The sequence below is a fragment of the Ixodes scapularis genome, unplaced genomic scaffold (assembly GCF_016920785.2).
Source record: "Ixodes scapularis isolate PalLabHiFi unplaced genomic scaffold, ASM1692078v2 PGA_scaffold12__126_contigs__length_90152505, whole genome shotgun sequence".
NCBI lineage: Eukaryota > Metazoa > Arthropoda > Arachnida > Ixodida > Ixodidae > Ixodes > Ixodes scapularis.
The window spans coordinates 71,296,294-71,311,860 of NW_024609838.1; the positions used below are offsets into that span (position 1 = coordinate 71,296,294).

The window sequence follows — 15,567 nt, forward strand, 5'->3', positions numbered from 1 at the left end:
GCTCCAAGCGGTAAACGCGCAGACGGTTTACAAAAGTCGACGCAACGCGGCAGACGTCTCGGCGTCACCGCGTGCTAGCGCCGCGAGCATCTGAGACGTTCCGAGCTGTGATATCGGCCTTCCATGGTTGGTCAAACGTCTACCATGACGTCACTGTTAGTGGATCCCCAAATCTGCTCCAAGCGGTAAACACGCAGACGGTTTGCAAAAGTCGACGCAACGCGGCAGACGTCTCGGCGTCACCGCGTGCTAGCGCCGCGAGCATCTGAGACGTTCCGTGCTGTAATATCGGCCTTCCATGGTTGGTCAAACGTCTACCATGACGTCACTGTTAGTGGATCCCCAAATCTGCTCCAAGCGGTAAACACGCAGACGGTTTGCAAAAGTCGACGCAACGCGGCAGACGTCTCGGCGTCACCGCGTGCTAGCGCCGCGAGCATCTGAGACGTTCCGAGCTGTGATATCGGCCTTCCATGGTTGGTCAAACGTCTACCATGACGTCACTGTTAGTGGATCCCCAAATCTGCTCCAAGCGGTAAACACGCAGACGGTTTGCAAAAGTCGACGCAACGCGGCAGACGTCTCGGCGTCACCGCGTGCTAGCGCCGCGAGCATCTGAGACGTTCCGAGCTGTAATATCGGCCTTCCATGGTTGGTCAAACGTCTACCATGACGTCACTGTTAGTGGATCCCCAAATCTGCTCCAAGCGGTAAACACGCAGACGGTTTGCAAAAGTCGACGCAACGCGGCAGACGTCTCGGCGTCACCGCGTGCTAGCGCCGCGAGCATCTGAGACGTTCCGAGCTGTAATATCGGCCTTCCATGGTTGGTCAAACGTCTACCATGACGTCACTGTTAGTGGATCCCCAAATCTGCTCCAAGCGGTAAACACGCAGACGGTTTGCAAAAGTCGACGCAACGCGGCAGACGTCTCGGCGTCACCGCGTGCTAGCGCCGCGAGCATCTGAGACGTTCCGAGCTGTAATATCGGCCTTCCATGGTTGGTCAAACGTCTACCATGACGTCACTGTTAGTGGATCCCCAAATCTGCTCCAAGCGGTAAACACGCAGACGGTTTGCAAAAGTCGACGCAACGCGGCAGACGTCTCGGCGTCACCGCGTGCTAGCGCCGCGAGCATCTGAGACGTTCCGAGCTGTAATATCGGCCTTCCATGGTTGGTCAAACGTCTACCATGACGTCACTGTTAGTGGATCCCCAAATCTGCTCCAAGCGGTAAACACGCAGACGGTTTGCAAAAGTCGACGCAACGCGGCAGACGTCTCGGCGTCACCGCGTGCTAGCGCCGCGAGCATCTGAGACGTTCCGTGCTGTAATATCGGCCTTCCATGGTTGGTCAAACGTCTACCATGACGTCACTGTTAGTGGATCCCCAAATCTGCTCCAAGCGGTAAACACGCAGACGGTTTGCAAAAGTCGACGCAACGCGGCAGACGTCTCGGCGTCACCGCGTGCTAGCGCCGCGAGCATCTGAGACGTTCCGAGCTGTAATATCGGCCTTCCATGGTTGGTCAAACGTCTACCATGACGTCACTGTTAGTGGATCCCCAAATCTGCTCCAAGCGGTAAACACGCAGACGGTTTGCAAAAGTCGACGCAACGCGGCAGACGTCTCGGCGTCACCGCGTGCTAGCGCCGCGAGCATCTGAGACGTTCCGAGCTGTAATATCGGCCTTCCATGGTTGGTCAAACGTCTACCATGACGTCACTGTTAGTGGATCCCCAAATCTGCTCCAAGCGGTAAACACGCAGACGGTTTGCAAAAGTCGACGCAACGCGGCAGACGTCTCGGCGTCACCGCGTGCTAGCGCCGCGAGCATCTGAGACGTTCCGTGCTGTAATATCGGCCTTCCATGGTTGGTCAAACGTCTACCATGACGTCACTGTTAGTGGATCCCCAAATCTGCTCCAAGCGGTAAACACGCAGACGGTTTGCAAAAGTCGACGCAACGCGGCAGACGTCTCGGCGTCACCGCGTGCTAGCGCCGCGAGCATCTGAGACGTTCCGAGCTGTAATATCGGCCTTCCATGGTTGGTCAAACGTCTACCATGACGTCACTGTTAGTGGATCCCCAAATCTGCTCCAAGCGGTAAACACGCAGACGGTTTGCAAAAGTCGACGCAACGCGGCAGACGTCTCGGCGTCACCGCGTGCTAGCGCCGCGAGCATCTGAGACGTTCCGAGCTGTAATATCGGCCTTCCATGGTTGGTCAAACGTCTACCATGACGTCACTGTTAGTGGATCCCCAAATCTGCTCCAAGCGGTAAACACGCAGACGGTTTGCAAAAGTCGACGCAACGCGGCAGACGTCTCGGCGTCACCGCGTGCTAGCGCCGCGAGCATCTGAGACGTTCCGAGCTGTAATATCGGCCTTCCATGGTTGGTCAAACGTCTACCATGACGTCACTGTTAGTGGATCCCCAAATCTGCTCCAAGCGGTAAACACGCAGACGGTTTGCAAAAGTCGACGCAACGCGGCAGACGTCTCGGCGTCACCGCGTGCTAGCGCCGCGAGCATCTGAGACGTTCCGTGCTGTAATATCGGCCTTCCATGGTTGGTCAAACGTCTACCATGACGTCACTGTTAGTGGATCCCCAAATCTGCTCCAAGCGGTAAACACGCAGACGGTTTGCAAAAGTCGACGCAACGCGGCAGACGTCTCGGCGTCACCGCGTGCTAGCGCCGCGAGCATCTGAGACGTTCCGAGCTGTAATATCGGCCTTCCATGGTTGGTCAAACGTCTACCATGACGTCACTGTTAGTGGATCCCCAAATCTGCTCCAAGCGGTAAACACGCAGACGGTTTGCAAAAGTCGACGCAACGCGGCAGACGTCTCGGCGTCACCGCGTGCTAGCGCCGCGAGCATCTGAGACGTTCCGTGCTGTAATATCGGCCTTCCATGGTTGGTCAAACGTCTACCATGACGTCACTGTTAGTGGATCCCCAAATCTGCTCCAAGCGGTAAACACGCAGACGGTTTGCAAAAGTCGACGCAACGCGGCAGACGTCTCGGCGTCACCGCGTGCTAGCGCCGCGAGCATCTGAGACGTTCCGAGCTGTAATATCGGCCTTCCATGGTTGGTCAAACGTCTACCATGACGTCACTGTTAGTGGATCCCCAAATCTGCTCCAAGCGGTAAACACGCAGACGGTTTGCAAAAGTCGACGCAACGCGGCAGACGTCTCGGCGTCACCGCGTGCTAGCGCCGCGAGCATCTGAGACGTTCCGTGCTGTAATATCGGCCTTCCATGGTTGGTCAAACGTCTACCATGACGTCACTGTTAGTGGATCCCCAAATCTGCTCCAAGCGGTAAACACGCAGACGGTTTGCAAAAGTCGACGCAACGCGGCAGACGTCTCGGCGTCACCGCGTGCTAGCGCCGCGAGCATCTGAGACGTTCCGAGCTGTGATATCGGCCTTCCATGGTTGGTCAAACGTCTACCATGACGTCACTGTTAGTGGATCCCCAAATCTGCTCCAAGCGGTAAACACGCAGACGGTTTGCAAAAGTCGACGCAACGCGGCAGACGTCTCGGCGTCACCGCGTGCTAGCGCCGCGAGCATCTGAGACGTTCCGAGCTGTAATATCGGCCTTCCATGGTTGGTCAAACGTCTACCATGACGTCACTGTTAGTGGATCCCCAAATCTGCTCCAAGCGGTAAACACGCAGACGGTTTGCAAAAGTCGACGCAACGCGGCAGACGTCTCGGCGTCACCGCGTGCTAGCGCCGCGAGCATCTGAGACGTTCCGAGCTGTAATATCGGCCTTCCATGGTTGGTCAAACGTCTACCATGACGTCACTGTTAGTGGATCCCCAAATCTGCTCCAAGCGGTAAACACGCAGACGGTTTGCAAAAGTCGACGCAACGCGGCAGACGTCTCGGCGTCACCGCGTGCTAGCGCCGCGAGCATCTGAGACGTTCCGAGCTGTGATATCGGCCTTCCATGGTTGGTCAAACGTCTACCATGACGTCACTGTTAGTGGATCCCCAAATCTGCTCCAAGCGGTAAACACGCAGACGGTTTGCAAAAGTCGACGCAACGCGGCAGACGTCTCGGCGTCACCGCGTGCTAGCGCCGCGAGCATCTGAGACGTTCCGAGCTGTAATATCGGCCTTCCATGGTTGGTCAAACGTCTACCATGACGTCACTGTTAGTGGATCCCCAAATCTGCTCCAAGCGGTAAACACGCAGACGGTTTGCAAAAGTCGACGCAACGCGGCAGACGTCTCGGCGTCACCGCGTGCTAGCGCCGCGAGCATCTGAGACGTTCCGAGCTGTAATATCGGCCTTCCATGGTTGGTCAAACGTCTACCATGACGTCACTGTTAGTGGATCCCCAAATCTGCTCCAAGCGGTAAACACGCAGACGGTTTGCAAAAGTCGACGCAACGCGGCAGACGTCTCGGCGTCACCGCGTGCTAGCGCCGCGAGCATCTGAGACGTTCCGAGCTGTAATATCGGCCTTCCATGGTTGGTCAAACGTCTACCATGACGTCACTGTTAGTGGATCCCCAAATCTGCTCCAAGCGGTAAACACGCAGACGGTTTGCAAAAGTCGACGCAACGCGGCAGACGTCTCGGCGTCACCGCGTGCTAGCGCCGCGAGCATCTGAGACGTTCCGAGCTGTGATATCGGCCTTCCATGGTTGGTCAAACGTCTACCATGACGTCACTGTTAGTGGATCCCCAAATCTGCTCCAAGCGGTAAACGCGCAGACGGTTTGCAAAAGTCGACGCAACGCGGCAGACGTCTCGGCGTCACCGCGTGCTAGCGCCGCGAGCATCTGAGACGTTCCGAGCTGTAATATCGGCCTTCCATGGTTGGTCAAACGTCTACCATGACGTCACTGTTAGTGGATCCCCAAATCTGCTCCAAGCGGTAAACACGCAGACGGTTTGCAAAAGTCGACGCAACGCGGCAGACGTCTCGGCGTCACCGCGTGCTAGCGCCGCGAGCATCTGAGACGTTCCGAGCTGTAATATCGGCCTTCCATGGTTGGTCAAACGTCTACCATGACGTCACTGTTAGTGGATCCCCAAATCTGCTCCAAGCGGTAAACACGCAGACGGTTTGCAAAAGTCGACGCAACGCGGCAGACGTCTCGGCGTCACCGCGTGCTAGCGCCGCGAGCATCTGAGACGTTCCGAGCTGTAATATCGGCCTTCCATGGTTGGTCAAACGTCTACCATGACGTCACTGTTAGTGGATCCCCAAATCTGCTCCAAGCGGTAAACACGCAGACGGTTTGCAAAAGTCGACGCAACGCGGCAGACGTCTCGGCGTCACCGCGTGCTAGCGCCGCGAGCATCTGAGACGTTCCGAGCTGTGATATCGGCCTTCCATGGTTGGTCAAACGTCTACCATGACGTCACTGTTAGTGGATCCCCAAATCTGCTCCAAGCGGTAAACACGCAGACGGTTTGCAAAAGTCGACGCAACGCGGCAGACGTCTCGGCGTCACCGCGTGCTAGCGCCGCGAGCATCTGAGACGTTCCGAGCTGTAATATCGGCCTTCCATGGTTGGTCAAACGTCTACCATGACGTCACTGTTAGTGGATCCCCAAATCTGCTCCAAGCGGTAAACACGCAGACGGTTTGCAAAAGTCGACGCAACGCGGCAGACGTCTCGGCGTCACCGCGTGCTAGCGCCGCGAGCATCTGAGACGTTCCGAGCTGTAATATCGGCCTTCCATGGTTGGTCAAACGTCTACCATGACGTCACTGTTAGTGGATCCCCAAATCTGCTCCAAGCGGTAAACACGCAGACGGTTTGCAAAAGTCGACGCAACGCGGCAGACGTCTCGGCGTCACCGCGTGCTAGCGCCGCGAGCATCTGAGACGTTCCGAGCTGTAATATCGGCCTTCCATGGTTGGTCAAACGTCTACCATGACGTCACTGTTAGTGGATCCCCAAATCTGCTCCAAGCGGTAAACACGCAGACGGTTTGCAAAAGTCGACGCAACGCGGCAGACGTCTCGGCGTCACCGCGTGCTAGCGCCGCGAGCATCTGAGACGTTCCGAGCTGTGATATCGGCCTTCCATGGTTGGTCAAACGTCTACCATGACGTCACTGTTAGTGGATCCCCAAATCTGCTCCAAGCGGTAAACGCGCAGACGGTTTGCAAAAGTCGACGCAACGCGGCAGACGTCTCGGCGTCACCGCGTGCTAGCGCCGCGAGCATCTGAGACGTTCCGAGCTGTAATATCGGCCTTCCATGGTTGGTCAAACGTCTACCATGACGTCACTGTTAGTGGATCCCCAAATCTGCTCCAAGCGGTAAACACGCAGACGGTTTGCAAAAGTCGACGCAACGCGGCAGACGTCTCGGCGTCACCGCGTGCTAGCGCCGCGAGCATCTGAGACGTTCCGAGCTGTGATATCGGCCTTCCATGGTTGGTCAAACGTCTACCATGACGTCACTGTTAGTGGATCCCCAAATCTGCTCCAAGCGGTAAACACGCAGACGGTTTGCAAAAGTCGACGCAACGCGGCAGACGTCTCGGCGTCACCGTGTGGTAGCGTCGCGAGCATGTGACACGTTGCGAGACGCGCTGGCGGTTGTTCCGATAAATGGGTCCTCCCCAAAGACTCCCCTTTCCAAGCAGCCCCGGCACTGACCGTTGTCCCGCGGTTCCGACGAAGTCCACGAGGCGGGCTCGCCGGACGACTCGGAGCTCCAGACGGCCCAGCTTCTGCCGGCGCTCCGGAACCATCCCGGGTTGCGCGGGGGCAGCGGAGGTCCCTTGGCGGCCGGAGCCAGGGTGTCGTCGTACACCTCGTCCAGCACAGTCTCTTGGCGCACCTTGGAGCACACCCACGTGTCGATGGTCTTGCGACGCACCACCTGGGCGCAACGAGGATGATGGCTGTAGCGCAGACATGCACCCTTGGAAGTTACGGCGTTATTACCGGTATGGCGTTGGGGTTTTTTCAGTAATATAACGGAGAACTCATTAGAAATGAAATGACTGACGAGTAAAGTAATTTTGTTAGTATTTTATAGAGTATCGTCTATCAAACTGCGGTAGTCGTTGCTGCTTCTTTTCGATTAAAATTAGTCACGTTTTCGGTCCTTTTAGGTGTCCAACGTGCCATCGCTAACTCGGTGTATTGTACAGAGTCGAGAACCAAACGATACAAAATGTAAAACCGCTCTGTGAACGTTCAATTGCTGACGAAGTTCGTAACCGCGACCCATTGCTGCCAAACGCTGAAATCCAAAGTAGCGCAAATCTGACGTTCGTTAATTTCCGGAAGTGGCCGTAACGGCATTTCATTGCTTCACAAGACGGCAACGAATCTCAGTCGCGCCTTAATTTTGGGTCGCGTTATTTTGACACTACCTTTGATGACAAAAAGACAAACAACGGTTCGAATGAACGTACTAGTTTACACCCATCGTTTCGTACGCTGTCCAGTGACTATGGTGCACTGCGATAGTTTCTCAACTGATAAAGTTGCTTCTTTCCGGTAGCAATCGGAAATGCATCCGTATTATACTTCAAGAAAATTAATTTGTTTCAGTGAATTCCGATCATCAGTTATGCTGGAGTCCCTAGGTTATCGATAGTATGCACCGAGAGTGTATATAATAAAGAATGCGCGGTTAAGACTCGATATTTTACTTCTTCGTTCATCCCAGAAAATTTACGTTAAAAGTCAAGCGGCCAGCGGCTCGACAGAACTGACGCTTCAGACGCACGTCACAGTTCCTGACTGCAACGCCGGAAAGGTCCCTCAAAATTAGCCACGAAACACCGCGTGCGGCTTATGCGGAGGGCAAGTTCGTCTGCTCCTTGCGCAGGGGGTAGCGGTGACGTCAGAACGCCGAGCCCTGATTGGCTGATCGCGACTTCCTATCTCAGCGTCGTCTGCTCCTTTGCAGCGTCGTCTGCTCGCAACGTCGTCTGCGTCTCTCTTACCTTTCCTGCTACTTTCGGAAGTGCAGAGGGTTCATAAAACGATCTTACGCCACAAATACGCGCAAGACAAAACTTGAGAACAAATTTGTATTCACGAAACGAAATTTTCGTAAGTTTTGAGCAGGTTTCGACGAAATCCTACGACAGCTCCGAAGCTGCCTTACGCACTTCTTACGATCAAAACAGCATGGCCGACAGCGTCGCGGTCGCGACGACCAACGGACGTTTATTTTTCTACGTGCGCTTCTCACGCGTCCCGACTACAAGCAACAAGAAAAAAGTAAAAAGTACTTGAAACAGACCACGACGAACAAGAACGCTGGATCCACAAACACCCGGGAAAAGCTCCAACGGCCACGATTCCACCGACAACGACCAAGCGAGCACGGCAGATAGGCCGAGCAGGCACTCCGACTCGGCGACCGTCTGCCCACGACGGACTGGCGTGCTGAATGGAATATGCCCGCGCGACCCTTGTGAACCCTTCCCGTCTTATACTTTGATCGCTAACCTAAATTTTAGATTAAGAGGTCAATCTCTGCCTCTTGTCATCTCCTTGTTTTCCGAGGCAACGGTGACTCTCGCCGGTAAAAAAGTGGTGAATCTCCGACCGACGCAAGAAAGGTAAAGCAGCCATCGCTTTGACTAGCAGACGTAAAGCAGACGACGTTAACTGCGCCAACCCGCCGACGCCGTTAAAGAGTGAGGAGTCTCGCCGCACACGAAAGGAGGGAAAAAGTATTTGGGAGGGAACTTGCGGACACTAACCACCCTCACTATCGGTTCTTAGCAAACAAACCTCGGCGCCTCGGGACACCTCGCCAGTGAGTCCTTTGACTTCCCTCCTTGATGCGTGCCTGCTAGTTGTTAGACAAAAACAACGTACCGCTTGACTTATTTCGTCTGACCTCTGAAAGGCGAAGTCGAGCTCGCTCGACTTCCTAAAGTCGCAGGAAAGGCAAGACAGACGCAGACGACGTTGCGAGCAGACGACGTTGCAAAGGAGCAGACGACGCTCAGATAGGGGGTCGCGATCAGCCAATCAGGGCTCGGCGTTCTGACGTCACCGCTAATTCCTTTCTCATGCGCAGAAGACGAAAATGAGCCCACTTGCGAGGCGTATAGGGTCACTGAGAGTTAAACAAACGCAAGGCGTGGTTTATTATGGTCCCGTCTCTTGCTCCGTGATTCGATTTTTTTTTTTTCAAAATTCTTTTTAACTATATACCAACTCGACTCTCTGACGTCATGCCACTTAGGTGGCGCTGCTTTTGGCACTGCGCATGCGCAGATGCGTCATCTCTCACGAATCTGGTTTCCACCCAGGCGCTGTGTCCAAATTAGGTGTGAGCAAAGCGGGCTTCTTTGGAAACAGTGTGTTGGTCTATATAGGCTATATACTTCGTTTCGCATTAAGTCTGACTGCAGCATACCCAGTAGGCTCAGATGGACCCAATCAAGCAGCGTCAAAAATGCATCGTCACGGCGCTCGGCGTTTTTGTGCATCTGCTATCAGCGGCTAGACGAATCACTGTAGGTTCTAACTGCGCAGGGGCAGGCGCATTCACAACCTTGCGTGGTTAGTCTATCCGTGGTGATAGCAAAACAACGAGATAGAGCGGCTTAGAGCAATAAACCTGTATCCCGTTCATGAGGCAAAAGTGACCCCCACTTGGCTGCCGCCATGTCGTACAATTTTGACCACTAGACACGTCACCGTACCAAATCCTGAAGCTTCTACGCAAAACTGAGCCGAGGTTTGTATCGCGGTCGCTATAAAAAAAAACATGATAAACTATTTTTTTTTTTTTTCAATACCGTTAGCCCCAGAGATCAGTGTCTAGCTCCGATACAAACCCAAAATACAGCACCGCGGCTGACGACATCTAGCGGAGTCATTGCGAAGCTGCCCGAGGTTTTGTCGTAAAAGCACCATTTTAGACTTAGATCAAACGAAATTTAAGTAATATCTACGGTAATGTTATTTAATACCAGCAAGCAATTATCTGTGCGTGGTACTTGGTTAAAATCTAGACGTAAAACGATAAGGTCACGTGTCTAGTGGTCAAAAATGTGCAACATGGCGGCGACCGGGTGGGGGTCATTTTCAGCTACCAGTTTATCGCCCTAAGGTCCTCTGCCTCGCTGCATCAAACGCACAGAGACGAGTGCCGTGACGTGGCACTTTTGGCACTGTTCGATCCGCTCCATTGAACCGCGTCGGTTGCGTCGGTTGTTTAGCGTGAAATTAGCGAGTTTTAGCATTGCATGTTGTACAGGCGAACGCAAGCACTGTGCGTTTGCGTTAGCGTTGCGTGTTTCACACTGCGCGTTTCGCGGTGCCCAAACTGCGGTCTTGGATTGGCGCATGGCGACGACGCGCATGTGCAGCGTGGAGCACGCGACGCTAACGCAAGTGCGTAGCGCGGACGTAAAAAAAAGGTGGGGGGGGGGGGGGGGGGGGGTGTATATTTTTACACGCCCTCGTCACATATAATACACTTCCAAAACTTCAGTTCGACGTATACAGCGTACTGACGTGGAACCGACGGTACCAACGTTCACGAGCGGCTTCATAGCCGAGTTGTACAACTTATTAATGTATAGAACGTACGTGTGACTAACTGCAAAAAAAAAATAAAAAAATAAATAACAAATACAACAAAAAGGAATCGGGGTTTTCTTGGCTCTGCTGTAAAACCTCAGTGTTTTTACATCGAAGCTGTTTATGGCTAGGGTTCTATGCATTTTTGGTACCCGTGGGCAAAAACAAAAGTCAGAAATTGCACGTAAAAGCGCTCCATGGTATGGAAATGGATAATACGCCCCGTCACCTCGATATACATTTCGATAAGGAAAGACGTTCAAACGTGTGATAAGGGAGATACATCCCAGAGCAATGGGCCTTCTCCCGCTCGAATCGGGAGACGTCACTTTAATTATTTATTTTTATATATATATATATATATATATATATATATATATATATATATATATATATATATATATATACCGTTTCACCTACCGTTTCAAAAGGATGTATATTTACTTTAAATAAACATTTGGTGAAGTGTTTTTGTGTGTCTCTTGGTGAATCATTTGTTGTGGTGCTCTACAGCTTCGCTGGCCAACCACCTTCACAAAGGGGAATGGCTCACAATTTTTTATTCTGTTGTCGTTGACGCACTTTAGCTGTTTATAATATGATATATCGCACCGTCATCAAGCCTCTCGTAAAAGTCGGGGCCTTCAGCTCGACGAGAGTGCGCTGTATACGTCGAACTGAAGTTTTGGGGTGTATTACATGTGACAAGCGGTGCAGTGTTTACACCCGCTTTCTAAGAGTGCGCTTCCGTTTACGCGATACAAGAAGTCTGCATTGAGTATAGCCACGCCCTTCGTTGCTTAAGCCATCTTTGGCTACATCTCACTTTGTGGACGGGTGTAGATACCTGGTTGACTATGATCCTTCGCCGTTCCAGCTCACGCTCGAGCTGCTCGTCGAGGGACAGACTCGGCTGGAACCGACTGCGCCCGTCCATGGCCGACCACGCCCGCTGCCGTGCTCCGACCGGTAGAGGAGGCCTAATGTCCGAAGCCCTCGCCGCTGACCTCTGTCGGTGTTGTCACAAACGGTGCAGTCGCCGGTCCGCTGATCTGGATGCAGACCATCACCTCGCAGAGAGTCCTGCAACGCATAAAGACATCTCGGTTGACAGATGGCGCTACTTCCTTATCGAGACTGCACGCGACGACTGTGATCTATTAAATTGAACATAATTTTTTTCTAATGCGCCCTCAGTTTAAAATTAAATGCGGACAACAATAGCAACACTGAAAGTAACGAAGATAAAAGTAAGCGTGTTTGCATAACGACGGCGCTCTTGCTGCCGACGGATTTCGTTTGCGCATCGCCTGCTTTCTTTCGCTGGTCAACGACACGTTCTGACGGTGCTCCCGACACCATGTATCTATATGTGCGCCAATTAAGTGCGACCCGCCACTCGACTCGGTCATCTGCGTCGCCGTCCGCCGATGACCCTGGCAAGTTGTTCGGCCATTTTTTTTTTTTATACAGAAAGGGAGCTGCACTTCGTAATTTTACAAGGTAAAGCACACCGGTGAAGTACACCTTTGACGAAAAGTTTAAATGGCTACGTGCAGGTGCCGATTTTTAAGGCCTCTTTTAGATCCAGCTTTGGTATTTCAGGCACCCTATGCATACATCATCATTAATCTACTCAGACATTTAAAAAATTAGTCCTGCGTCGTCATAAAAAGGATGTAAAAAAACTTATCCTAACATAGTCCGCACCTGTCGAGTTTGTTCTGTAGAGGGTGTTCTCGAGCACGACACGGGCGTCAGTGCATATAAATAAATCAATGAACGGAGTTCATTTAAACTTTATACAAAAGTGTCTTTTGGTAGTACATTTATCATATTCAAATTGTGTGAGCGTATGTCAAAAAAAAAAAAAAAAACTAAACAATTTTTTTTTATATATATCTGGGGGTAGCAGCGTTACCGAGATGCAATATGCGGTTTTCCTCCCTGTTGCATAAGAAAAAAAAACTGGGGTTTTCTAGGCTTAATTTTCCCCCTGCCACCTACACTCCAAATTTTTGTATAATAAATGAGAGAGAGAGAGAGAGAGGTGGGCGTTTATTAAACAATGATGTCAACCAGCGCCTCTACTCCCCTACAGTTTCTTCTGTAAGCGAGTAGCTCTTAGAAATGTCAGCAGAGCTTTCGTGGCTTTGTACCCTTCAGCAGCAGAAATCCATGGACCAAACAGAATACGAATGTTTACTTCATGTTCATTTTGTAGCCTCAGGTCTGTCTTCATAAGCTCTTTTTCACGGCTGTACTCCTTGCATTTAAACAATACATGATCGATGTTATGTGCGAGCGCTTGCCAAAGTGAGCCGTTTATAACAAAAAATAGAGTCATTAAGCTAAAAATACAAACGTTCAATCGTCATGTACGGATATTGGGGATCATATTCAACCTATATCTGAACACGACAGGTATATTTCAAATTTCGTTGAAGTATTCCTTTAAAGGCGAATTTTAAGCGTCCTCTTGTATCTATATTTCTTTTTCTATTTTCTTTGGCCACGTACGCCCTCTGGGAGAGAAAAGTGCTAATTTTACGCAAGCTATCCCCATCATTTCCTTGTAATGAAATGCATCTCGTGCCATACACAACGCCTGTAACCACTCGCGGCTTTGGCTATACGAATAGTGATCGAACGGTCATTTCTCTCCCCGCGATACATCACTCCAAGCTGAGTCGCTAACCCTTTTAGGACTCAAGAATTCAAGCGGCACAAACAACATCGGTGATGTACCGAGCGAGGTTGCAATTGGGCTCCATTCCAGGAAAACAAGCCCGCGTCATTAACCGAAATTAACATCGAAAAGGTAAATTCTTGGATGTATTCCTTGGCACGTACACTTAAGAGATGCGGAAAACAGAACCAAACGACAAGCACCGTTCCAACATTCCGTATAGACCTTTTTTTCTTTCTCAAGCTCGACAATGCGTTCGGAGCTTCCGCTGTAAATTGTCGTGGAACAGCCGCTGTTTTATTCCACCCAGGTAGATCAGCGAAAAAGCCGCGAACTTCATGTTGCCAGATCCCGCTAGCATTTATCGCGTAACTTCTCCGATAATGACTCGTTGTCAGTTAAACGCGGACGCATTGAGCGGGATTTCGACGAATATAATTAGAGGACTCGAAGTTCGCTACTCAGATATATAGTTGCACACATGCTCCGGGTTAAGCCAATCCCAGCTAGAAAACAAGGCGTGCGTTTTTTTCTCCAAACATATTCACACGCGAATCAACGCCTCTTTTGTCTGTATACCGCAAACCGCAAATGCTATCAAGGGACTTTAGCTATATGCGGGTGATAACTGTCTGTCGGGAATCCATCCACATACAAGGAACGACTACTTAAGTCTCTATAGAAAACCATGGTCATGCCCAGTTACAAAAAAAAAAAAAATCAATAGGTATCTTGAAAACGACGCGACGAAAAAAAGAGGCACGCAGCCGATGTAGTGCGTAGTAGTATCTTTCTCAGTCACCCACGGATTGCGATAGCGGCGTGAACGTGCGGGGCCGGTCGGAGGTGGGCGAAGAAGCCTCATGTTTCAGGCAAACCTCGTCGCCCTGCGTGTTTGTGGTCTGCGCGAAATCTCACGTCGAGAGATGGCCGCGATAACCTCCGCGAGGTGAATCGGTTGATGGGCCAAATATTTCTGACCCACCGATCTAGAAATGACGTCGACTGACTTCTCGACAACCACCCACTCAATACACAAGCTTCCGCTTCCGGGATTGATTATCCAGCGACAGTCAGACTAAAGAAAGAAAAACGAATAAAACCGGGGAAAAACGGGGATGGCTCCGGAGAAAACTAATGTACTGCCAACGCTCATGACTCGTTACAGACCCCGTTAATATAAACATCTCGCTATATAGACAACATTTTCGGGAACGAAAACCTGATGAAGAGCGGTCCCCGCTTTAAACGTCGTAATAAACGTTGTAGTAGTTGCCCAGCAGAACACTTCTTTTACTTATCACTCCTCCCGGCCCATTGCTTCAAAGTTACTTAATTTCATCTCTATATATATATATATTGTTGTTGAGAAGGTATTGAAGTTTAAATTTTGGTCTGAGAGGTTGAGAGCCTCTTTTAACAACCCTGAAAAAAGTGACGTCAGAGTTTGCAATATGGAATAATATGGGGTAATTACAACTTGTTCCCGATAAATTACAAGAAATTTGGTGCTGTAAAATAAATGCAGGTAAAGCTCACGCTAGCGGGCAAAAAAAATGCGAATTTTTTTTTTTTTTTTTTGTAAGTTACGCAACATGTGACTTTACCCTAATGACGAGCGCGGGAAAATTGGAATGTCGGTCTTGGAATAACCTCGATTTGCTGTTTTCTCAACAGCTTTTTTTTAAATTTAGATACAATAAATAGGATGCCGGGAGAGTGAAATCTAGGTATTAAAAAAAACGTCTTCCGTTTGTGTAGCTCGAAAAACTGCCGAAGCACCCCTTTAAAAGCGCAATGCTGAATCACTGGAAGTAAGGGATTCGCACCCACTGCTTTTTCCCTATTTTTTTTTTTTTTTATCCAACCACGAAGCCGGCGTTTTTTAAGCTTCGGAACAGGATTTATAGAGCGAACACAGGTCGATAGAATGACTGAAAATGGCTTCCGCAAAGCTATTGTTTAATCACCTTAGTGCAAACAAGTCATTAAACGACATTTTACTCCTTACCATTGCCATTGTGCAGCATTATCTCTTTTTTGAATAATGTCTAGTTGCTTGTTGAACTTCTTGCCTATCTACATTTCTAGTTTGTTTGTTGAAAATGCTCATCTGCTTGGGCCAGGAATTTGAGACCAGATTCACGAAGAGCTTCGTAGGCTACGGCAATTTAGCCAAGAAGTTCCTGGGTTACGCCCATCGTAAGGAGAGAAAACCTTATTCAGGAACGCGTTCTTAACAAGACTCTAAAACAAAACAAAAACAAAATTTTTTTTTAACGACAAAGGTATATGTTTTTTTTTTTTTTTTTTTTTT

The 15,567-nt window shown here is 50.6% G+C and overlaps 1 protein-coding gene across 1 annotated transcript in view; it reads right to left on the reverse strand.

Annotated features, from left to right (window-relative positions):
* LOC115320357 overlaps positions 1-11,644 on the reverse strand; it is a 278,131-nt gene extending 266,487 nt beyond the window's left edge. The window contains exons 1-2 of the mRNA XM_040218735.3: positions 11,409-11,644; positions 6,653-6,878 (exon numbers count right to left, since the gene is read on the reverse strand). Of these exons, the coding sequence (XP_040074669.2) occupies positions 6,653-6,878; positions 11,409-11,498 (316 nt within the window). The 5' untranslated portion in view covers positions 11,499-11,644. The remainder of the gene's footprint in view (positions 1-6,652; positions 6,879-11,408) is intronic.
* Between the last annotated feature and the right edge of the window lie 3,923 nt (positions 11,645-15,567).